Raw genomic sequence first — 24286 nt, forward strand, 5'->3', positions numbered from 1 at the left:
TTCGTCAGGATGAAGAACAACCACTAAGTTTTGTTAACTTCCATTCTAAAGTGTCCCTGAACAGCGGTACAGCTGAGTTAACACGGGATCAGTTGCAGACTGCTTTGGAGATGGTTTCAAAAGCAGAGAGTCCAGTAGAAGAAGACAGTAAACCCGAACAACACAAGAAGGGAAAATTTATGCAAAATCTTGCTCAAGGAAAAGAAATGATGTGCGAAAAAGTTCCTTTCGTGGAAGATCTAGCCATGCAAGCAAAATATGCTCATGAGACAAATAAAAATTTATTAGAAAATATAAATAGTTCCAAAACTGTGGTTAAGGAACTTTGGAACAGGAACAATTTCAATCTTGTCCATTATATTACTGCGTTTACTAAACTTCCTGGTGGTGGTTTTTTTTATTTTGGTGTGAAAGAAAAGAAAGAGGGGAGACTAAAACGCTTTGTCTGCAATGGTTTCGAGTTTGAAAAGAAGCAAGAAAAGGAAATTGAAGACGCCATTGTACTTAAAATGAATGAACGTATGCTGTGGGTGGGTAAGTTTCCACCTCCCAAAAAGCTCGTTACGGTTAAACTGCATCCAGTCAGCATCGAAACATCCAGCGAGCAGCAGCAGCAACAAGAGCTGCAACCGCAACAACACCAACAACAGCAGCAGCAGCCGCAACAGAAGAAGAAGAATAAAAAGAAGCACGACCCACCACAGGAACAACAGCAGCAAGAACAAACAAGTCCCCCCCAAAAAGGAAACGAACAAAAGCGGCATGGACAGCAGCCACAACTGCAACAGCAAAACCAAGACAACCAGCAGCATCTGGAGAAAGAGAAAGAGGAGAAGATGAAGCAGGACAAACCGCAGCAACATCAACCAGACCAGAATCAATCAAAGCAGCAACCGCAGCAGAAGATAGATGACGAAATGAAGCCCAAACAAGCGACGGAGTCGATTTCGGATGTTGCGACTCATGAGCAAAAGGGATCAGAACACATCCCAGCACAAAGACGCTCTCCGCCGTACATTTTGGAAATTAAAGTTGAACATTATGCACACGGAGTGCTGTTTCATAACAAGGAGGGCCCTGACATATTCAAAGTTTGTGAGAAATCCGGAAAGCCCACTAGAATTAGTATAACAGATTGGGTGAAAGCTCATGATCCATCGTTGATGAGCTCAATATTCACTCACTAAAGTCTGGAAGCTGAGAAAAATGAGTGCCTGTGTCTAGCTTTCAAAATCAATGTCTACCTGTGGGTTCTGCTTGTGGGCTTCATTATAGAAACCCTGCTGCATTGCCAAACTGGACGGATGATTTTATCTGCCTCATGGACAATCTCAAGAGCAAAAACAAGCTTTTTTTTAATATATATATATATATATACAACGATTTCAGTAATCATTTCCTTAAACCACAGTCAGTATGGTGCACAACTCGGTTTTGCCTCCAACTGAATCAACTGCGACACTGATTGATCACATATACACAGATGACAAAGCAATGGTTTCAAATGTTACTGTGTGTAATCAATTCTGCTTTAAATGACATTATGTGATTTGCTGCACATGGCATGACTATATTATTCCAAAATGGCATGGAAAAAAAAGACCACACATCAATTGAATATTAGACTTTTAAGGATGTTGAGGAATCTCCGTTTTTCATGGAGCATGCATGGAGCGAAAATAGAGTAGTTCATGTGGAAATGCACGATAGGTGTGTTGTGCCAATCTACTCGTTAGACCATCTTCTTCATATCATGAGAGAAAACTATGAAATGGGTAAGGCAATGCTCCACAACTACAACCTGTTCAATCAAGCACTGAGCTCCCGGTATCCCGCATGGTCCGCAAGTTGGACAACACAGACTTCCCCGCACTCACCACCAAATCAAAAACGACCGTCGTTGGCCAATCCAACCAGTTGTGTTCCAAGCCCAATCCCTCTCCCCCTAGGGCTGATTCGTTGGCATAGCATACCAACAGAAGAGGTTCTTTGTTGGAGGATGTGCCAGCGAGACTGTTCTTTTGAATAATATCCACAATCTATGAACTGACGCAAGGAAGATTTAGAAGCAATTGTTTTTCTGTGCTAAAATGGCAAGGTAATACACGTACCTATCATTCGAGTAGTAAGACGGGAGCTATGGCGTGGGGGTAAGACGTCGGCCTCCTAATCGGAAGGTCGAGGGTTCGAATCCCGGCCGCGGCCGCCTGGTGGTATAAGTGTGGAGATTTTTCCGATCTCCAAGGTCAACTTATGTGCAGACCTGCTTGTGGCTTATTCCCCTTCGTGTGTACACGCAAGCACAAGACGAAGTGCGCACGGACAAGATCCTGTAATCCATGTCAGAGTTCGATGGATTATAGAAACACGAAAATACCCAGCATGCTTCCTCCGAAAGCGGCGTATGGCTGCCTAAATGACGGGGTTAAAACGGTCATACACGTAAAATTCCACTCGTGCAAAATCACGTGTACGTGGGAGTTTCAGGCCACGAACGCAGAAGAAGAAGAAGAATTCGAGTAGTACGTGTAGCTCAGGCATGGGCGCAATGGCCTAGTGGATGAGACCCCGGTCTCCTATGCGAAAGTTTGAGCGTTCGAATCCCGATCGCGCCTGGTGGGTGAACATTTTCGATCTGATGGGCAGACCTACTAGTGCTTTATCCCCCTTCGTGTGCACACACAAGCTCAAGACCGAGTGCCCTATACACCTCCACATGTCTTATTACGTTATCAATTTTCTTTTGAGAAATTTTTTTTTTTACAGTTACACAAAAAAACATAACGTCCCCATTTCATAAAAGCTTCATCTACCATATTTAACTTTCTAACCCCCACCCCCACCCCTCCACACCTGCTTGTAATTGCATATTGAATGCTGTGATAACTGAACTAAAACCCCTGCTATGTTAACAGCCAGTACACAAGTGGCTGCTAAAGTTGCAGTGTGACTGTCGCATTCTCCTTCTTGTGAATCCTACCTGTTACCCTACTTTGATGGAAGACATTTATATGTTGCCATTGTGTGTGCAGTTGATGCACTTTTCCTCACATATCTTGTTAAAGCACCCTTTCAAGCCGAGTACGTTCATGATGTTACCTATGTTCCCTATGCCTTGTACATAGCCTTTGACTACTCTATTGTTTTTCGTGTGCACGTGTGTGTGTATACTATAATGTATCAGTGTGCGATGTATAATAGTCAACAATAGTGTGATGTCAACAATATTCTGCTTTTGGGGTGTACAGTGCCCAATGATTGTAAAGCGTTCTTAGCCAGGTTTAACCCTTGATAAATACGCTCAAGAAATGTGTGTGTAATTATTATTTTACTTTTCTGTAATGCATTTCCCTCATTTCAAATAAGGATTTTATCAAATGCCCCTGCCTTTTAAATGCCGTTCTTAAAAATGCAGTCCTTGGAACGATCCAAGGGAGACAATTTAAAACACAACTTTGGGAGTACTTGTGTGTGTGCAAATGTAAAGCCTAAAACTGGTCGCCCTGGTAGTGTGCACTTGGGTTTGACTACTGTTTACTGTTTCCTGCGCGCAAGTGTGTGTGTGTGTGTGTGTGTGTGTGTTATACTTATAATATATCATTGTGCAATGCGTTATAGTTTATGATAATTGTGTGATGTAAACAATATTATGTTTTTTGGGTGTATATTTCCCAATGATCGTAAAGCGCTCTGGATAACTGCGCTTAAGAAATGTTTGTGTAATTAATATTAAGATTTGTATGTATTTCCCTCATTTTAAATAATGATTTTATCAAATGTCCTTGCCGCCATAAGCCGTTCTTCAAAACGCAGTCACTTCGCCGAATCAGTGGAACGATCCAAGGGAGACAATTTGAAAACACAACTTTATGAGTACTTGTGTGTTTTCACATGTAAAGCCTAAACATGTTCACCCTGGTAATGTGCGCTTGTGTTTAAAGTGAACTTTTTGCTATTGATTATTGACATATTGTAATTGCCAGCATTATGATCTGTTGTAAAATAATGTTAACTCCAATGGAGTGAACGAAGTGGCAAACATTTCTTACGTGGCCATCAGAGATCAGAACTGGTGCGTGCCAATGTGTGTCTGATGGGGTAGGGTGCGTGCGTGTTCGTATATGACGTGTGATCGCATACATAAGAAATATTCTCAGTTTAATATGTCTCGAGATTATTGTGTATGTCCGTATTTAGTATTAATCAGATTAGCATGAGTTCCATTTCGCACAAAAAACACAAACACAAATCACAAACATGTGTGTGATCAAGCCTCCAGGGCAAAGTTGTGGTAAAATGTAAAATGTTTATGTTGCCTTCTCATATTCAGACGAAGGTTTTTTGTTCATTTTTTTCTTGCGTTGACGTCACATTTCATGTCCTTTGGTGTTGAGTATGCCTTCAGAACTATAATCTCCAGTTTGCAACATAAGACGTAAACAAGATGCGTTTACAACAGCTTCTGTGGTATGTATACATGAAGGAATCGGGGTCAAAAACAAGAGGTGATTTAAAAAAAAAAAAAAAAAAAGAGGAAATTGAAGAACAAACGTTTCCTGGGATACGTATTGTTTGTAATTGATTTGTATGGGACACAACAACAAACGCGTGAAGCGATATCAAAGCATTCAATCAAGTTTGCTTGAAACTAAAATATCATCACCGACGCTTCATGTAGTAAGGCTTGGCTAGCCGAAGGCCGACGCGGGTCGTGCGCGCTCGTCTCCGTAAAGCCTGCGAACGTGAACCTGATTTTAATAAACTTATTTTGTTTTTATTCGGAGTAATCGTGTTATATTGACCTTATTTACATTTTCATTTTAATTGTATCATAGCATATGATGATAGCATGCTGGGTTAGGATCATTGGTGATATTAACAGCTATTGTGTATACAACGTAGCAATAGGGTCCAATATTTAGACGAGACAAGTATAAAGTCGACGAGTCGAAGACGAATCACATTATACTTGTTCGAATCTAAATATCGGACCCTATTGCTACGCTGAAAACACAATAGCGTTTATATTGCTATCTTGACATAATATTCTGTGTTGAAAAAATGTTTTTGTCTGCAACAACTACCAGGATGGTTCACGTTGCCTACTGCAGACGATAGTTTATCATCAGAAATAAACATAAGAAACTTCAATTTGTTTTGTGTGTGGGTGTGTATGTGTTTAGTGTGTGGGTGCATGTGTTTTAAGTGTCAGAGTGATTAGCTTGACTCGCAACTGACAATTATTACTAATAATGAACACTTTATATAAAGCGAACCACGGAATGGTTCTGTATTCTCCGTGCTTCCCAATATCAAACTACAAATTACAATACACAATATAAACACATAATTAATATAATCTATTGTGATTGGGAGTAACAACTACAACAACAACAAAACAAAATTAAAAACCTACAATGCACATATTGATTTAACATAAATCACATGTTTAACACGACATGGAAAACATGTGCATTCCTAAGGACAATAAATAAATGTACGGTCCATATTGACAAATCTATTCACACACACACACACAGACACAGACACACACACACACTTTCTTTCTTTCTTTTCTTTATTTGGTGTTTAACGTCGTTTTCAACCACGAAGGGTTATATCGCGACGGACACACACAGGCACACAAACACACACACACACACAAACACACACACACACAAACACACAAACACACAAATGATGTACAGGTAGGTCTGGAGATTTGTTTAGTCATTGAGATACAGATCTAACAGTAGGGTTTGTAAAGCTTTCTTGAAGGACGGGTGGAATCCATGTACCGAATGTCACCCCGGGAGGGAGTTCCATTTTCTATGTTACAATTCTGTGCTACATATTTTGCCTGATGTCATTTTAAGGGGTTAAAAGATCACAGACTATTCAGTTTTTTAAATGGGCATCCAGCACCATTTCTAATAGATATACATATTGCATCGTTCGCATGCAATTTAAAAAAGTATGAGCTGAAGTGCCTCACACGGCATACGCGCTTTGAACTTCGGATAAGGCGCTATATAAATACCCGTTATTATTATATTTAAGTCACACGAACCTCATCAAATTTACCTACGTTTTAAGACTGGCTCTTTCAAAACATAGATTTTTCAGATTTTTCTGATTTTGGTTATATTTGTTTTTTGTTTTTAGGTTCCAATGTAACGATTTCATGTAACCCCGCCTTGTCCGCCAAGAAATGACTCATGACAAGGTAAATAACCTGTCTATAAATTGCCCTTTGCGTTTCAGCAATTTGGGTCGATTACCTCCCCTGTTGACCGTTCTCTGTTTTGAGTTGGTTATTTGTCATGCAGTAGCAACTATCACGTCTTTGATAGAGTTACTTTGTACGCACGTAGCAATAGAAAACTATGACTTTTGTACGTCTTAGTTGACTTAACCTTCCCCTTAAGCCCTGAAACAAAACAGAGAAAATCCGGTCATAAAAGGGAGTGTGCTTTATAATGGACGTAAAATGTTTGTTTGTTTGTTTGCTTAACGCCCAGCCGACCACGAAGGGCCATATCAGGGCGGTGCTGCTTTGACATATATAACGTGCGCCACACACAAGACAGAAGTCGCAGCACAGGCTTCATGTCTCACCCAGTCACATTATTCTGACACCGGACCAACCAGTGCTAGCACTAACCCCATATTGCCAGACGCCAGGCGGAGCAGCCACTAGATTGCCACTTTTAAAGTCTTAGGTATGACCCGGCCGGGGTTCGAACCTATGGACGTAAAATGAGAGATATCATTAAAAGAAAATGTCAAAAATCGATCGGGAAGGGACGAGGGTGGGGGGGGGGGGGGATGGGGGTAGGGGGGGACTAAATATTGTTTGTCAGTGCTTTTTTTAATTTCACTTTTGGTCCAGGAAACGGTGTTTCTGCTGTAATCGCTTTTCTTCTGATTTCTTCATTTTAATTTAAGGTCGGGAAAGGGGGGTTCTTACTGCTATCATTGTTCGTCTGATTTCTTCATTTTAATTTAAGGTCGGGAAAGGGGGGTTCTTACTGCTATCATTGTTCGTCTGATTCCCTCATTTTTCTTCAGGGGGGGGTTCTACTTAAATCCTTGCAATGTGTAAGTGTGATTTCTTCATTTTAATTTAAGGTCAGGAAAGGTTGTTTTTTCTGTAATCAATGTATATGTGATTTCTTCATCTAACGTTAGGTTTAGGATAGGGGGATTCGATTGTAATCAATGTATGTTTGATTTCTTCATCTAACTTTAGGTTTAGGATAGGGTGGGGTTCCACTGTAATAAATGTTTGTCTGCATTTTTCAAGTGTGTGTCGTAGTGTTGAAAACTACATTGCTGCAGCATTTGTGTGTCGCAGTGTTGTAAACTTTATTTCTGCAGCATTGTTGTGTTCGGTCATCGTAGACCCGAGATCCGCAACCAGCATTGCAGCAGGTGTGTGTGTATTGGTTGTAGGTGTCATTTCCGCAACATGTGTCGTAGATTCCCGCTTCCCGGAGTATACCGTTGCAACATATCTGTTGTACACTGTTGTTGCTTGCCTTTTTGCCAAGTACGCCATTGCAACAGATGTGCGTCAAGTCATTGTAGCTCTCAGTACCACAGCAACTAGTGTCGGAACCAACGCCAGACTTGATGGTGCCTCCGCAGCAGACGTGTGTGTCGGAGTTGTAGGGTTTATTCCCGCAACAGACGTGAGTGTCGGAGTTGTAGGGTTTATTCCCGCAACAGACGTGAGTGTCGGAGTTGTAGGGTTTATTCCCGCAGCAGACGTGAGTGTCGGAGTTGTAGGGTTTATTCCCGCAGCAGACGTGAGTGTCGGAGTTGTAGGGTTTATTCCCGCAGCAGACATGTGTGTCGGAGTTGTAGGGTTTATTCCCGCAACAGCCGTTGTGAGTTCCCCTCTCGTGAAGCGTGCCATTGCAGCACACACTTGCCCAGTTGTGGAAGATCTCCGTTCCACAGCAGCTGTAGAACCTTCCGCCAGGCTTGACCCTGCCGTCACAACACGTGTGTGTTACCGAGTCGTACTTTTCGTCTCCACTGACAGCATCTGGCATTGTCTCCCTTCGGCTGCACCGAATTGTGTTTGTTTGTTTGTTTGCTTAACGCCCAGCCGACCACGAAGGGCCGTATTAGGGCGGTGCTGCTTTGACATATAACGTGCGCCACACACAAGACAGAAGTCGCAGCACAGGCTTCATGTCTCACCCAGTCACATTATTCTGACACCGGACCAACCAGTCCTAGCACTAACCTTATATTGCCAGACGCCAGGCGGAGCTGCACCGAATGTGTGTGTCAAACTCAAAGACTTCAGCTCCACTGCAACAATGATACGGAGTTCCACCTGAAAACATAAGATAAGATATTTAAGATAAGCTGTAAGATAAGATAAGTTGGGATAAGATAGGATAGGATTAGATAGGATAGGATTAGATGAGATGAGATGAGATGAGATGAGATGAGAAGATAGGATAGGATAGGATAGGATAGGACAGGATAAGATAAAACAAATTAAAAAATAAAGAATAAACTTTAATGTCGATTTTCATTGAACACGTACAATCATGGACATTTTTCTTTTGACACTGCATCGGATTACCTTTAATACAAAAACGATAAAAAAAAGAATAATCGTACATAAATACACAACAAACATCAACTTTTACATCAGCATTTTAAACAATAAGCTATATCATAATATGTATACCTGATTTGACTTGTCCTTCACAGCAGATGGGTGAACCCGGGTTGTAGGTTTGATTGCCGCAACAACCTTCGCAGCCCTTCGTTGCTTTGAGTGTAACTCCGCAGCAGAAATGTTTCTTTGGGTTGTAGATGTTGTCTCCACAACAGCCTTTTTTGCGCCCCGTGGCTTCCACTTTGTCTCCACAGCAGGACCGAGCCGTGTTGTCGTAGGGCTGGGGTCCGCAGCAAGCACGGTGGGGGAAAAAAAGGGAAAGATAGAATGCTTACTGTCCAACAGGCTAAATATTACGCCTCTTAAGGACATGATATGGGTTATATGATTCGAGTTTTACGCCCTCACAGCTTTTGATGTGTGCGTGTTTAGGTGGTATCAGCCATCTGCATTTATGGTAGAATGACCAAGATCTTTTACGTGCTATTGTGGTGACACGGGGGTGGGACATGGCTTCCGTTTCTGGGTTTGCACATAAAGTTGACCCGTGTCCGTCCCGGCCCGAATTCGAACCATGCAACGACCTTCCGATCACAAGTTCAGTGCTCTACCAACTGAGCTACCGGGCCCCCAAGCACGGTGGGCCGGATCAACTGGGATCAAGTCATCGTCAGACAGGCTGGAGTTGGTTGCTTGGGAACGACGGGCGCAGTGGCGTGGTGGTAAGACATCGGCCTCCTAATCGGGAGGTCGTGAGTTCAAATGCCGGTCGCTGCCGCCTGGTGGGTTAAGAGTGGAGATTTTTCCGATCTCCCAGGTCAACTTATGTGCAGACCTGCTAGTGACTTAACCCCCTTAGTGTGTACACGCAAGCACAAGACCAAGTGCGCACGGAAAAGATCCTGCAATCCATGTCAGAGTTCGGTGGGTTATAGAAACACAAAAAAATACCCATCATGCCTCCCCCGAAATCGGCGTATGGCTGCTTGAATGGCGGGGTAAAAACGGTCATACACGTAAAAATCCACTCGTGCTAAAAACATGGGTGGACGTGGGAGACTAAGCCCATGAACGAAGAAGAAGAAGGTTGCTTGGGAACCACAGGATGTACCTGCACGCACACACTACTTTCTATGATCTCTATCATCCCTGGTTGTTGACCATGGGGTGACAGGCCGCGCGCAATGGTTCGGTGGCTTAGACGCCGGCCTCTCAAGCGGAAGGTCGAGGGTTCGAATCCCGGCCAGTGGTGTAAGGGTAAAGGGATTTTTTCCGACCTCCCAGGTCAACGTCTTCTTCTTCGTTCATGTTTTTAGCACGAGTGGATTTTTACGCGTATGACCGTTTTTACCCCGCCATTTAGGCAGCCATACGCCTATTTCGGGGGAGGCATGCTGGGTATTTTCGTGTTTCTATAACCCACCGAACTCTGGCATGGATTACAGGATCTGTTCCGTGCGCACTTGGTCTTGTGATTGCGTGTACACACGAAGGGGGTTAAGTCACTAGCAGGTCTGCATATCAGTTGACCTGGGAGATCGGAAAAATCTCCACTCTTAACCCACCAAGCGGCAGCGACCGGGATTCGATTTCACGACCTCCCGATTAAGGAGGCCGACGTCTTACCACCAAGCCACTTCGCCCGTCCCAGGTCAACTTATGTGCAGACCTGCAAGTGCCTTAATTATCCCCTTTCGTGTGTACACGCAAGCACGTGATCAAATGCGAACGGGAAAAAAAATCATGTAATCCATGATAGAGTTTGTTGGGTTATGGAAATACGAAAATACCAAGCATGCATCCATCGATAGCGGGGAGACGAGCGTTACCTGTCTCGGTCTTCGGGTATGGTTATCCGAGACCATCTGAATGTAATCTCGGGGATGACTGGTTTTGGGGGATCTTTTAGTTTGATGCCTACATATTGACTGAATGTTATGATATTGCTTCACGCGACTTCTTTAAAAAAAAAAAAAATTTTTAACCTCAGTTAACCTTAAAGTGAAGCCATGTTTTCGTAAACTTTATCTGTCTGTGAGTTCGTTCGTTCGTTCGTTCGTATGTATGTTCGGATGTGGTAGAAACTTTAACATTTGACTAAACACCTACAACATCCTTTTACCTTGTTATTTTTCAAGCACCAGCTTCAAAGTATTGAAGCAACGATCAACAGTTTGAAAAATGGATGCTGTTTTTTTTGAGGGGGTAAAAGCGGGTGACTGGTTTGTCTCGTATGCGGTATGTAAACCAGATCAGGGGTCGCGCAAAGGATTGTGGTATAGATTCCTTGCTCAGTTTTCCCCACTGCCCCCGGGGAAAACGATTTCACGTTGTTCAGTTTCTTAGCTCCACAAATGGAAATAGAGAAGATACGAGAGGGAGATGTCCTAGAGTTTGATCTGCACACCGTTTTTCCCATGTCGAGGAAAAAAACAGTATTTTCGTCAGATGGATTTGTTCACACGTCAACTTTATGTGTGTGAGAATCTGTATATGCATATAATTAGGGGATGGGTGTTTTTTTTGCGCAGGTGCAGGTGATTGTAAATCAGTACAGTGCACGTGAGAGTGCAAGTGCGTGGAGGAGTTCCAGTTTTACATATATATTATGATTGACCCGTTAAAGCAGATTGCCTGTGCGCCTAACATGTTTTCTATGCATTTCTATTTGAGACAATGACAAAAGGTGACGTTTTCATGTCAGTATGTCCCAAATGACATCACCAGTACATTTTTCATTCTATCTAATCTGTTTTCGTTCTATTTTTTCTAATAACATGCGTTAACAATTGATTGCCAACTGGAATGGAAGAGCACAAAAATTGTAACTTGATATGTAGTTTCTCTTGAGGGAAAACATCTTCCACTTTCATGTCAGTGTGTCCCATGCAACATACATTTGCCAAACAGCTATGTGTAAGTAGATTATTTGTTAGTGGTATAGAACATACTGATCAACAATCAAAGTCAGTTTTCACATTCATTTTCTACCTATTTCTTATTTGTTTATTCTGTTGGCAATGGTGAAATGTCAGCAATCGTGTGTCATTCGGGACAGTAGACATGACACCTGACCTTTTGTCACTGTCTCATTTGTAATTGTGTATCATCCTATGTATGGGCTATGGCCTGAAAAAACATTCCTGAGTCCTGAGTCCATGTCTGCGTTAGGAAGAGCTATCCAAAAACGCAGTGTCAATTTGGCAGTCGTGTCCCAGTAAGTACACAGTCTCAAACTCTCTAATTTCGTGTTACCTGGTTTTCAGTTTTCGATTTGAATCACTAAAGCAGACACAGATGTCAGACACAGTGTCAATCACCTCACACACACACACACACACACACACACACACACACACACACACACACACACTCAGACACACACAGACACACGCACACACACACACACACACACACTCACACACACTCACACACACACACACTCACACACACACACACACTCACACACACTCACACACATACACACACACACACACACACTCACTCACACACACACACTCACACACACACACACACTCACACACACTCACACACACACTCACACACACACACTCACACACACACACATTCTAGCACACACACACACACACACACATTCTAGCACACACACACACACATACGCACACACACACACACACTCAGTCACACACACACACACGTACGCACGCATTCAAACACACACACGCACGCACGCACGCACACACACACACTTCTTTTCTCCCTCCCTTCCCATATCTCCATAGCGTACTGTGCTCGACTCTCTGTCTCAATCTGGTTTGTCTATTGTGTCAATAAGCAATCACCAGAAATGGTAACAGCTGCTTGTATGTGTTAGACGTTCACGCCTCAGTCCATATCGGTGATTAACAGCGTAAAGTTAATGGCATGGAACAAAACGATCAGCAAATTTCTAACACGATTCTGTCTCTGTCGTTCTCTGTCCTACATGTAGTAAAAGCCCTTTCAAATATAACTCCCTTTGTAGTTGTGATGGAAACCAGCGAGAAACAAGTAATTTTGCACGGTAAATAAAGTACGTATCTCAACTACAGTTTTACCTGAACAAATACTGCGTCTATTATGTTTCGCCCAAAGTGCATTAGGAACCAAACTAGTATTGCATTGTTTGAAGTGCTGAAGCTCTGACGTAAACCAGCTGGAACCAGTCATCGCTTCGTCATGTGCTCGAATATTCAAATAATAAGAAAACATTAATTACGTAGGCTGTTCCATTTTCGTATACCCACTACAAAAGGGGAAAACAGTTCAATCAAACAAAATATAGTGTTGACATTGCAACACTGCTGCATGGAACGCATTACATATATTTAGTTACTTAGTTAGTTGTTGCTTTTAGAAGTCCCCATTACATATATCTACAAATCCAAAACATTTGATGACAAAAGGGATTAACATGTATTTGCATTACAAATCATGTTTCTTTTGGAGAGGAATTACTATGATCATTTGCTTGCACAATATGATTATCAATGCATGCCCAAAAATAACAAAACACAAAAAAGCACAAAAACATCAAAACAATTAGCACGCTGGCGATCAGAAATAACGACTACCACCAAAACTTATCTATCCATTCCCGCCATAAAAAAACCCAAGGCAGATACGTTTGAGGGCAGATCTTTGTGATGAGGCTGTTAATTACAAAACCAATTATATGACTGGAGAGGCCACTGATCCCTCCACAATCAAATTTGTTTCCAAAACAGTCCCTTTTGTTCTCCGATGTTCTCTAACTATGACATTAGCGAGATCTAGATGTCACACGCTTTCCTTCTTTGCCACTACTAAAGCAAACGTGTGCAAGATTGTATGTTACACGCTTTGGAGCATGTGCAAGAACGGATCCAAAAATACACACACAAGTTTCATTTCTCCTGCTGTTATCGTTTCTTCTCTTTACAAATTCTTCAGCGCTGAGAATACTGAAAACGACATCCCAGACGACAGTACTCTTTCCATACGCGAATTTAGCTGCCCTTGGAAAGTGGCTCGCTCACGAGGCCTGTTGGTATGAATCTAGAAGGACAGAGTTATGACTGTTCAGATCCCGAAAAGAACAAACATGTCGCTCGTGTAGACACAGAAAGACGTCATGAAGAATGCGATGCTTCAAAAGATACAGACTGTGACGATGACTCTGACGTCATTCACACATACCGAGACGTCATTCATAGTTGTTCGGTCACTTCCGTCAAAAAGTAGATCTCTTCATAATGGCTGCCACTGTGTTCAGATTTGTCAAGCGTGAGTACGCAAAACGTGTTTGTTCTCTCCTCTGTTGAAGCTGTGAGACATAAATGCTATTCAGACTTGGTCGTGTGACAGAGTTTTCTTCCACACTCGATTAGCTGATGTTTAACTCAGCCTGACGGCTTCGTTGGACAATCATCGTAATCCCGTGTGGAAGAAAACGTCTGTCACACGACCAAGTCTGAATAGCAGGTAATGTCACACGCTTTCCTTCTTTGCCACTACTAAAGCAAACGTGTGCAAGATTGTATGTTACACGCTTTGGAGCATGTGCAAGAACGGATTCAAACTCGAAATCGCCCATCCAAAAACCCCCAAATTAATGCACACACGACTTTTATTTCTCCTGCTGTTATCGTTTCTTCTCTTTACAAATTCTTCAACGCTCAGAATACTGAAAACGGCATCCCAGACGACAGTACTGTTTCCATACGCGAATTTAGCTGCCCTTGGAAAGTGGCTCGCTCAGGAGGCCTGTTAGTCTGAATCTAGAAGGACAGAGTTATGAACATAGATGACAAAGATCCCGGAAAGAACAAACATTTCGCGGATGCAGACACAGAAAGACGTCATGAAGATTGCGATGCTTCAAAAGATACAGACTGTGACGATGACTGTGACGTCATTCACATATACCGAGACGTCATTTATAGTTGTTCGGTCACTTTCGTCAAAAAATAGATCTCTCCACAATGGCTGCTCCTGTGTTTAGGTTTATCAAGCGTGAGTACGTAAAACGTGTCTGTTCTCTCCTCTGTTGAAGCTGTGAGACATAATCGCCATTACGAGCTAGTCGTGTGACAGAGAGTTTTCTTGCACACTCGACTACTGCTGTTTTACTCCGGCTAAAGCCGTCGTGAAACATCTACAGTCTCGTGTGCAAGAAAACACTCTGTCACACGATATCTATGGTCACACGACTAGCTCGTAATAGCGGGTAATGTGGCACTTTTCAGCACGTGTACGAGTAACGTCATCAAATCTAGTTTTTGCCAAGATCTGCAGTCTTGGCGGGAGCAAAACAACGTATGATTTGGAACATTGGAGAAAAAAGTGAGTCACGGGTGACGCAGTAGCGAGATTTAAGAAACAGCACGTTTCGTTTTGCAGCTCGTTTCGTTTGGTGAATGAGTCACCCCGCGAAACGGAACGTGAAACGAGACGGCATAGGCCGCAGACAAGATTTAGATGTATTCACGTTTCGTTTCGGAATGAAGGAAGGGCGATAAATCTTCAAGTGAAATTATCACGTCTGTCCTCGATCAGAATGGGGAAAAAAACCCTAGGAGGTGGTCCAGAATCGGGCATACTTTGATTATTTTCAGTCCAAATAAATCACACAGACTTTGTTTATACAAAATCACATACGAAGCCAGAATAAAAATTCGATGCGATGACCTACTTCTGCTTCGCCATTTGCTTTCTCACCATGAAGTTGGATAAATGTACCAGGATCAGCACCCTTCAAAATATTTCAGTTCACAACAGTTGTCTACCTCCAATGAACACATTCTCAGCGCTGAAAGACTGTGAAAGGGTTGATGAATCTAGCAATGCATAAAATGGCCAACAAATAAAACTGTTAGTGTGCAAAAATACTCACAAAAGTTGACGAAATATTGTTCGTTTTTTGGGGGTGGAAAACGTGACTGCGTTTTGACGTTCCACGTTCCGTTTCAGTTGACCTTCACCTTTCCAGCGAGAGACCCCCGAAATGATGACGTTTACCACAACTTCAAAACGAAACGTCCCGACGTTTCGTTTATTAAATCTCCCTAATATCTACACGTACACGTCTTTGCTACACGATCGACCATCTAGAACACTGTATTATGGCATGCTCAACGTTGTATGTGTCATTCCTCTTAGAAGACAATAATAGCGGTTTTTGAAGCCGTTTTAGCGGGTATTGAGACAACAAACAAGAAATTATTTTCAGTAAGCGTGCGTTCGTGCGTGCTTTTGTGCATGCGTGCGTGTATATGTGTGTGTGTGTGTGTGTGTGTGTGTGTGTGTGTGTGTGTGTGTGTGTGTGTGTGTGTGTGTGTGCGTACGTGTTTATGTGTGGAGCGATTCACAGGAAACGACTGGACCGATCTTCATTAATCTTTACATGTGAGTTCTCACACTCGGAAAATATCACACGCAAAATACTATCAATCAATCAATCAATCAATATGAGGCTTATATCGCGCGTATTCCGTGGGTACAGTTCTAAGCGCAGGGATTTATTTATCTTTTTTTTTAATCTTTTTCATTTTTTATTTTATGCATGCAATTTATATCGCGCACATATATTCAAGGCGCAGGGATTTATTTATTCCGTGTGAGATGGATTTGTTTTTTTACACAATACATCACGCATTCACATTGGCCAGCAGATCGCAGCCATTTCGGCGCATATCCTACTTTTCACGGCCTATTATTCCAAGTCACACGGGTATTTTGGTGGACATTTTTATATATGCCTATACAATTTTGCCAGGAAAGACCCTTTTGTCAATCGTGGGATCTTTAACGTGCACACCCCAATGTAGTGTACACGATACTAGCGAAATTATTTTTTTTTGTTTTTTGTTCTATAAATGTGACATGCTTTAGGCTGTTATATACTACATTATAACCGAGATGATGTTTTTAGATCCACAGATTTAGGTCGAAAATATGATAGTTTTTCTGAGATGGTGCAGACAACGTTAACCCTCATATAAATTAAATGTATTCCATGGTGGAATCCTGCTTGCACAATCTAATCTATTCAATCTAACCTAATCATAGGCACAATCAATAGAATCAAAATCACTCACTTTAATTTTCTTGCCTTTCTGCTATTCCTCCCGTCTGAGAAAGATCACCAAAGTCATCAAAATCAGGTATTTACCACTGTATGCAACAAGTCTCACAAACTCGAATTATCTCTCTTGCAAACTGACAGATTTAACACCCGCACCATATGATGTCTGACCGGACAATTGCTAATTTGTAAAAAAAAAAAAAGGGGGTCCTTTACGTCCTCACAGGAAATTTTCCTTTTAGGGACATGAGTTGATGATACGCTAAAAGAAGAAAAGGAGGGAAAGAAAAGGGCAAGACAAAGCAATCCCGACCGTGATAGGACCCCGGCCCCGCTCTCCATGAATAAGGGAGGGGGATGGGGCAATGAGAAATATACTCGGGGATAATTTTTCCTTTATATGCGTTGACTTCCTAGGGGAAGGACCATTAAAAACATGGATTTTTAATTCAATTTTAGTTTCGTTAAGAAAAAGATAAAACTCAGGACCACCTGTTAGAAGGTTTAAAAGTGACAACATTGTGAGAAAAATATAAAGAACATGCGCAAAACGTAATACTGATCTTCTATAGGGTAGTAACATTTGGATACATCATTTCATTGACGCACGCATGAGTTGCTATATATGCGGCATTTGTTAATTTTAAATAGGATAAAAAGACCTATCTGCGTTGTCCGTCGACCTCCCCGCCACTACAATAGTCGCAGGGGAGGCGACGTCACATTAGCAGTATTAACTGAGAGAGGAAACAGCTATCCTCTCGTTTATATAATCATGTTTTTATGTTTATTGTGTAATCCGAAAACAGGAGTTTAAAACCATCAGGAAAAAAAAAAGAAAAAAAAACACACACACACGCCCGCGAGGTGGGGCAATGCCCTTCCCTCCCTGCGAGCTGTGTGTCCCCTTTGTTTAAGTTAATACCGTTGACAAATGACGATCATATATTTATGCTGGCTTTATTTTATTTTGCCCCCCATTTAGGGAGTCCAGAATTACAAGGGACTTACAGTAATTTTTTAATTTGGTGTTTACTGTGGTTTTTTTCTAATTAGTGATTTTTTAATTGTGAGAATTTCCTCAGACGACAGATCTCTGCTCCCCGCGAGAGCGCTGAGGGCCATGAGATAGGTGTCTGGTTTAGGGACGGACACTTTATTTTTTGTCACAAAACAGTAGGTATCCGTTAATAAGTTGATGAGAGCCTCGGGGCTCTGCTTCTGCCTAGCAGTCACCATAGAGGTGAGGCAGAGCTCCAGGTAGCCTCTCAGGTCTTTTTCTTCTGGTTTTTGGGTTGTTATGAACACAAAGTCTCTGTGACTATCGACTTTTTTGAGGACTTTTGCTAATTTGCGAAACGAACTAACTTTATGTAGGCCACGACCTCTCAAAGGGGTGAGAACCGTGTCAGTGTATTAACCAATCATATGAACACCTTAATTGTCCGGCACGTGCGCTCTCAAAATCCACTGACCAATAGCCGACGAGAACGACATCACTGCAGGACGGTCAAGTCATGCAATCCAATTGGGCGGTGTTTATGATGCTCCCCGTGTCGACCACTGTTGCGTCTTCAAATGTCCAGTGTCAATTGTATTGGATGATTCTCAACGCCCAATACCAAACGCTTATAACTTTTATCAACGCAACTTTTAACTTGTACAGCCCCACTCCCGTCATCCTCCCGGCCCCACCCCCACACACCCAGCTTTTTCTTAGCGTACAACCACCTCATGTCCCAAATAGAATCTTATTCTGGAGACACAAATAGAAATTTACATACATTCAACTCGTGGTCAAAACAACGTTTATGCTTGCGGCCATTGTCACCTAGGCGAGACCATGAAATCTTGGCGAAAAATGTTTAATATCTTTATTGTACAAAATAAAACAAACTAACAAAAACCGATTTTATCTGACAGAATATTATCAAGCTGTTCTCGCAACAACAACAACAACAACAACAACAACAACAACAACAACAACAACAACAACAACAACAACAACACCACTTCAGGGAGTTATTCCATGAAAAATGCATGGATGTATAATTTCTATTCGATTTTGTTTTCGCTGTGTACAAAAGGAAACAAACAAACTGACAATAACCGATTTTATCTTACAGAATATGATCATGCTGTTCTGGCAACAATAACAAAAACACTTAACAGAGTTATTCCATAAAATCGCATGGATGTATTATATATTTTCTATTCGGAAAAAACCCACCCGAATGTTATGCTTAAAGTATTCCCATACACGTTTTAGGATTGGACATGAAACGGTTACCGAAGGTGCTTTTCCTCAGGCCCGTACAGACACTTCGGCATGCTTGAATTCTTTGACATTCAACAAGGCTTGAGTCGGTTTCGTGTAATCCCTTTGCCTAATCAGTCAAATTATACAAGTCATAAAAAATGTTCCCGGCAGATATCAAACCATACGTGCAGAAGTATCGTCTGTTTCTCACGCGGGCTTAAAGCTTAATTATGATCAAAGCACTCTCTGAATGGTAACATGAAAGCACAGCTGTTTAATATTTTCCCACACACACACACGCACACGTGCGCACGAGAAAACATAAGACTTTCATAAGTAATGTGATTAATCAACATGAAATAAACTTTTTTGTTGGCTTCTAGCGTGAAAAAGCGCGTGGGTGGCACGAACATTTTCATAATAATAAACATCACCTTTATCACAGACTTATATCCCATTTCGTGACACCTACCACTACTCCACTACATCAAAGGATTGTCTGTTGAGATAATCGAATGGTTCAAAACTTTCAAACCTGCGCGCATATTCTAAGCCGACTAACACATAATAGTCAAGGGCATCATAAAATGGTTCTCGGTGAAAACTTGACCGAGGGCCATTTTACGACGTCCTTGACTAGACAGTGTTTATGGCCAAACCAAGCACAACCCGAGTGTGTCAAGTATACTCATGTGCGTTGCTTCTTGGACAATGTAAAGAACACCGAAAGTACTTCAATGCCGTTCTCGAGTTACGTTGACTTTTACAAAGGTTGCAGCTGACACGGCTTACGTAATCCGGTTTCCTGGTCATGTGTGTGAAAAATGTGTCCATTAAAAGCATAATCTTTAATTCATATATTATTTCAAAAAAGATGTTAAAACTAAGGACCACCTTTTGTTAAAAACTTTAAGAGTGAAACGTTATGTGAAAAATAGAGAAACTGTTGAGTGTTTTCGCCGGTAGGTGTCAATTGGCAGGCCAGGCACTTAATCACGCTTGACTCCCCTCCGCTTAAAGTGCGTCTAAACCCTCCAAACAAAGTTTTGAGTGTGTGAATAGGGTTTCCAGTTATGGCATTTTTCGGCACTGAAACCGCTCAGCGCTTAGTCGTTCGCAAGGAAACGCCCACCGACATGCGAGCTAAATTTGCTGATCCGGACTTTGCCGAGAAAACCCGAGAACTACCGAAGCGCCAGCTGGTAACTTGTGACGTACTGAGGGGAACAGAGCGAAATGGCGGACACTCGTGGTGCAGGCAACTTGTGGAACAACAATCGCGTTGTACCGTATCAGTTCGAGCCTCCAGCACAAGAACATGAGAGGAATGTGGAGGAAAATAATCATTTTGCTGACAACAACGGCGTATATCGCCTTGGGAACACAGACTGGTGAGTAACGAATTCACGTTTACCGTGTAGATTGAGTAAGGCGAAAGTCTCATTGACATTGTTTACGTTTCTAGCGGTGTTTTTTTCTTTCTGAAGAGAGCAGTGGCAAGTTACATTTTTGGAATTAATCTTATTGTTTCTTTCAAGTGAAATCTAAGAATACTTCCCACATGTGCACATTCACAATACTTAGTCGAAGAATGGAGACGAATGATTCAAGTGAAGTTTGTGCTACTTTCAGGTGATGTGGCAACTGTGTGGTGATGGAGAAAGTGGAGGAATGCAACTGCTGCACTGAGTCTACTAAAATCATGGAGAAGCTGAACAGTCGCAGGTATGTATATCTTTTCACTTGGCATGTTATTGGTTTGGAAGAATGAGGCTATCATTATTTAATTTTATTATAACATGTTATGAAAAGAGCAAAGGGAAGGTGTGACTCTTTTGTAAATTTAACATATATATAATAGATGTAGAGGTTAATGGATATTCATTACTAGTACATGTACTAGTCTGTAAAGCCTTTAAACTTCATCGTGGCGTTTAGAAGTTTAATTCTTATACTTAATTTATAGTTAAAAATAAGTTATAGCAATAGTGTTATATTTGCAGACCTCTCAAAAACCCTGGCATTACATGCATCACGCAGCTCCCAGCCTTTCAAAGCGTCTGCCTGAACACAGATGTGCTGGAGACAGCATATTACCAGTACCGACAGGAGCATGGCACTTTCCAGGCTACTCTTGAGGAGTAAGTGACTTATCTTTCTTTACCAAACATGTGCTTTTTAATTTCATGAGTTGGGATTAACGTTATTTCTACTTGTGACATTGTAAAAGCTATTCTGGAAATTCTAAAATGTTGTGGCAGACACTTCTAGGTTTGTTCCACATGACATACAAACATATTCATCCATTCATTCACACGCCTGAAGAAGAAGGTGACAGAAGATTGTTTGTTTTAATTAGCAGGTGTAAAGCAATCCTTGATCTTCGTCTCTTAATAAATGACAAAGTTGGAAGTTGGTCAATTACAAAAACAAGGACAACAATAATCAAATTATAAAACAAACAAACATGTGCAGAAATAGTATACACAACACTCATCAGTATCAACAGTAAAAATGAAAATTGTATCCTGAGATCTTTCCACACTGAAGTCCACAAGTGAATCAGTGTTTATACTCTTTGTGTGAAACAAGATAAACTTAATGCTGGAAAGAAAACACCATTTTTGGAAATATCTTTATTAGTTTATAAACATAGAAGTGAGGTAAAATTAAAGATTTACAGGGATCTTGTCATGAAAGACAATATCACACATACACGCACACACAACCATGAAACAAGCCATTCCCTCATTAGTTAATCCTGTATACACAAGGAACAAGTGTTCCTCCCTCCACTCTCCACACATTTTTTAAGAACCCTCTGCTGGAGTACACAACAAACCCTAATGTCACAGATTCTTTTTTTTTATTTTCCAGGAAGTACCGCTACATAGGATACCGACAGTTGGTGAGGTGGTGTCATGGTGTGCTAGGGAGGAAAGTCGGGATACCTCTACCTTCATGTGCGGTACGGGCCATCAGAAATGCATTTCCTTCCGAGGATACTTACAGAGGATTTGAGTGGCCCGAGCTTCCATGAAAATAGTAAAATGAAAATGTATGTTTTAATTAGAATAAAATGCATCACTTATAAAATAAAACAGTAATCCCATTCAAGTGAATTTTGTTCTATATGTGGTTGATGTCAACAGCAGTGGGAAAATGTGGGATCAGTTAATTAGGGTATCTTGTATTGTAGGTTGCAGCAGCTTTTTCTCTGAATGGGTGGTGGTATGCAGCGGCCAAAGAGTCAGGTATGTCACGAAATTTCGCAGGGAGAGAAGTTTGTGAGTCCCCTGGATTCTCGGTCAGCTTCTCAGAGATGTTGACACAGTCTTGACACGTAACCTGTAAATGTAACGATGAATAGCTCAGGATGAGATAGTTGTGAAAAGACATTATCAGTACTGAACCAAGTTCAGTTTTTATGCTTGCAGAAATGCATAAACTAAGAAGAATGCTGCAGTTATAGGGGATACCCAACTGGGAAAATATTGATAGTCTGTAAATGTAATCTTTCTCTCTGTGCCTTTTTCCCTCTGCAGTTGTGTGTGTGTGTGTGTGTGTGTGTGTGTTTACATACTGTGCACATTTCCAGAATTCTGAACAAAAATATGAGTATGAGAAAAGATTAGTATCTTTACTTGTGTGTGTGTGCTAAAAAAACAGCAGTCTGTAGTTACCCTGCGTGTAACTTACCGTAAGTTGGTGGCCCTTTGGACTTTCTCACACTGTACTCTCCTTTCTTTGCTTTCGGGAATAATAATAATAATATAATAATAAATGAGCATTTATATAGCAAAACATCATAACTTTACAATTATGCTTTTTGCGCTTGAAACATTTAAAATTAAAACAGTTATACAAATAAAACATGATATGCACCGATTCCTTTTCGTCTATAAAATTACCTCGTCGGTCAAGGCATATCAAAAACATGAATAAAAAAGGTAGTGAAAAACAAGGAAATACCAGCTGAATACCCTTAATCAAACAAAACATGTTATCAACAATACTGAAAACAACCCTAGATGTTCATATACATTATCACATGTGGATTTCCTTCCTCGATCATCAAGCGCATCACCTATGTCCCCATTTTCATTGTAATGCAGAGCTGCAAGGAACAGCCTGAAAACACGACAACAATTCAAAGGCACTGAATCAATGACTTTCAAATTCAAAACTTGTATACATTTATACATGTATAACCTCATATATTATAAATAATGTACCCTTTCTTCCCTCCTGTCTCTGATTCTCCCTCACCCTCTCTGTCTATCTCATACTTTCACCCATCTTTAGAGAAGAGCACTGTTTACCTGCAGTACATTCCCAAGTATATGAGAAGGAGGTGTGTTTGGGGTACACAAAAAAATCGAGCCGCACTTGCCTTCATAACTTCTCGTTTCCGTCGCCTCTTTCTCCGGTTAGATTCTACGTCAACCGTCTCCACTGTCTTTTTTTGCTGCATTCAATCTCTTCTGAACATCGATGCACGTTAGTGGCATCACTGACGGGACAGCATCCTCCTTCTACCTCCGTTTTGGACGATAACCGAGTTCGAATTCGAACAAGGGTGCTGTGAACTGGTCTGCAAATGCATCGTCGGCAAAATGCTGTCCGCATACAACTTGGTAGTCTTTTGGTTGTGAACAATCTTTTCTGGAAGTTTTCACAAAGTTAATCCAAGCTCTCCTTATGTCAGTGAGGGACTTTAGAAAACCCCTGAGTACTTTAATTATTCCTTGCTTGTTTGCCGAGGTAATATTACAGCCGTAAACAACACAGAGTCTACCCATGCTGGCACTGGCAGCTTGATCCAAGACCAAGACGGTGCTCGCAGCTGTGGCGGCTGCTCCCCTTACTACGTCATCAGTGGAGAAAATCTATTTTTAGCATCATCGTTTTGTTTCAGCAGAAGGCTGGCACGCTGCTAGCTTTGACGGGGTTTTCCCACTCGCTGCGTGAGCTACTCGCGTCTTTGGGCCTTTTGAGTGGTGGGGATGGAACACATATGAGTGTATGTTTGCATTGGTAATAAGAGTTTTTGTTTGAAAATTTGGGTTTAGATGCACTTTAAGCGGCAATCGTTTAGCAAGCGCAGGTGTCTGCTTCAAGAAAGCCCTTCACACCCAGATTAAGTGAGGGAACATCGAATAGTGACATTTTTCGATGTAATTTTTCGATTTCATAAACAACAATTTTGAAAAATAATATAAAAGAGATAAATATTTTGCAAATACCGTATATGGGTGGTCTAAATCAGGCTACCATAACTGTCTCGTTGTATGCC

At 41.5% G+C, this 24286-nt stretch overlaps 3 protein-coding genes across 3 annotated transcripts in view; 2 read left to right on the top strand and 1 right to left on the bottom strand.

The window, feature by feature from the left end:
* Window positions 1–24286, top strand: part of LOC138950450 (uncharacterized) — a 131906-nt gene that overhangs the window by 78218 nt on the left and 29402 nt on the right. The window lies entirely within an intron of this gene.
* Window positions 1806–8060, bottom strand: LOC138949866 (galaxin-like). The gene is made up of 2 exons (XM_070321650.1): window positions 7542–8060; window positions 1806–2039 (listed from the first exon to the last, which is right to left on the bottom strand). Exons 1-2 carry the CDS (start codon window positions 8058–8060, stop codon window positions 1806–1808), a joined length of 753 nt encoding a protein of 250 aa, XP_070177751.1.
* Window positions 20124–22107, top strand: LOC138949628 (uncharacterized). Its single transcript, XM_070321414.1, has 4 exons — window positions 20124–20381; window positions 20623–20715; window positions 20994–21131; window positions 21868–22107. Exons 2-4 carry the CDS (start codon window positions 20645–20647, stop codon window positions 22028–22030), a joined length of 372 nt encoding a protein of 123 aa, XP_070177515.1. The 5' UTR covers window positions 20124–20381; window positions 20623–20644; the 3' UTR covers window positions 22031–22107.

The sequence above is a fragment of the Littorina saxatilis genome, linkage group LG16, assembly GCF_037325665.1.
Source record: "Littorina saxatilis isolate snail1 linkage group LG16, US_GU_Lsax_2.0, whole genome shotgun sequence".
NCBI classification, from domain to species: Eukaryota; Metazoa; Mollusca; class Gastropoda; order Littorinimorpha; family Littorinidae; genus Littorina; species Littorina saxatilis.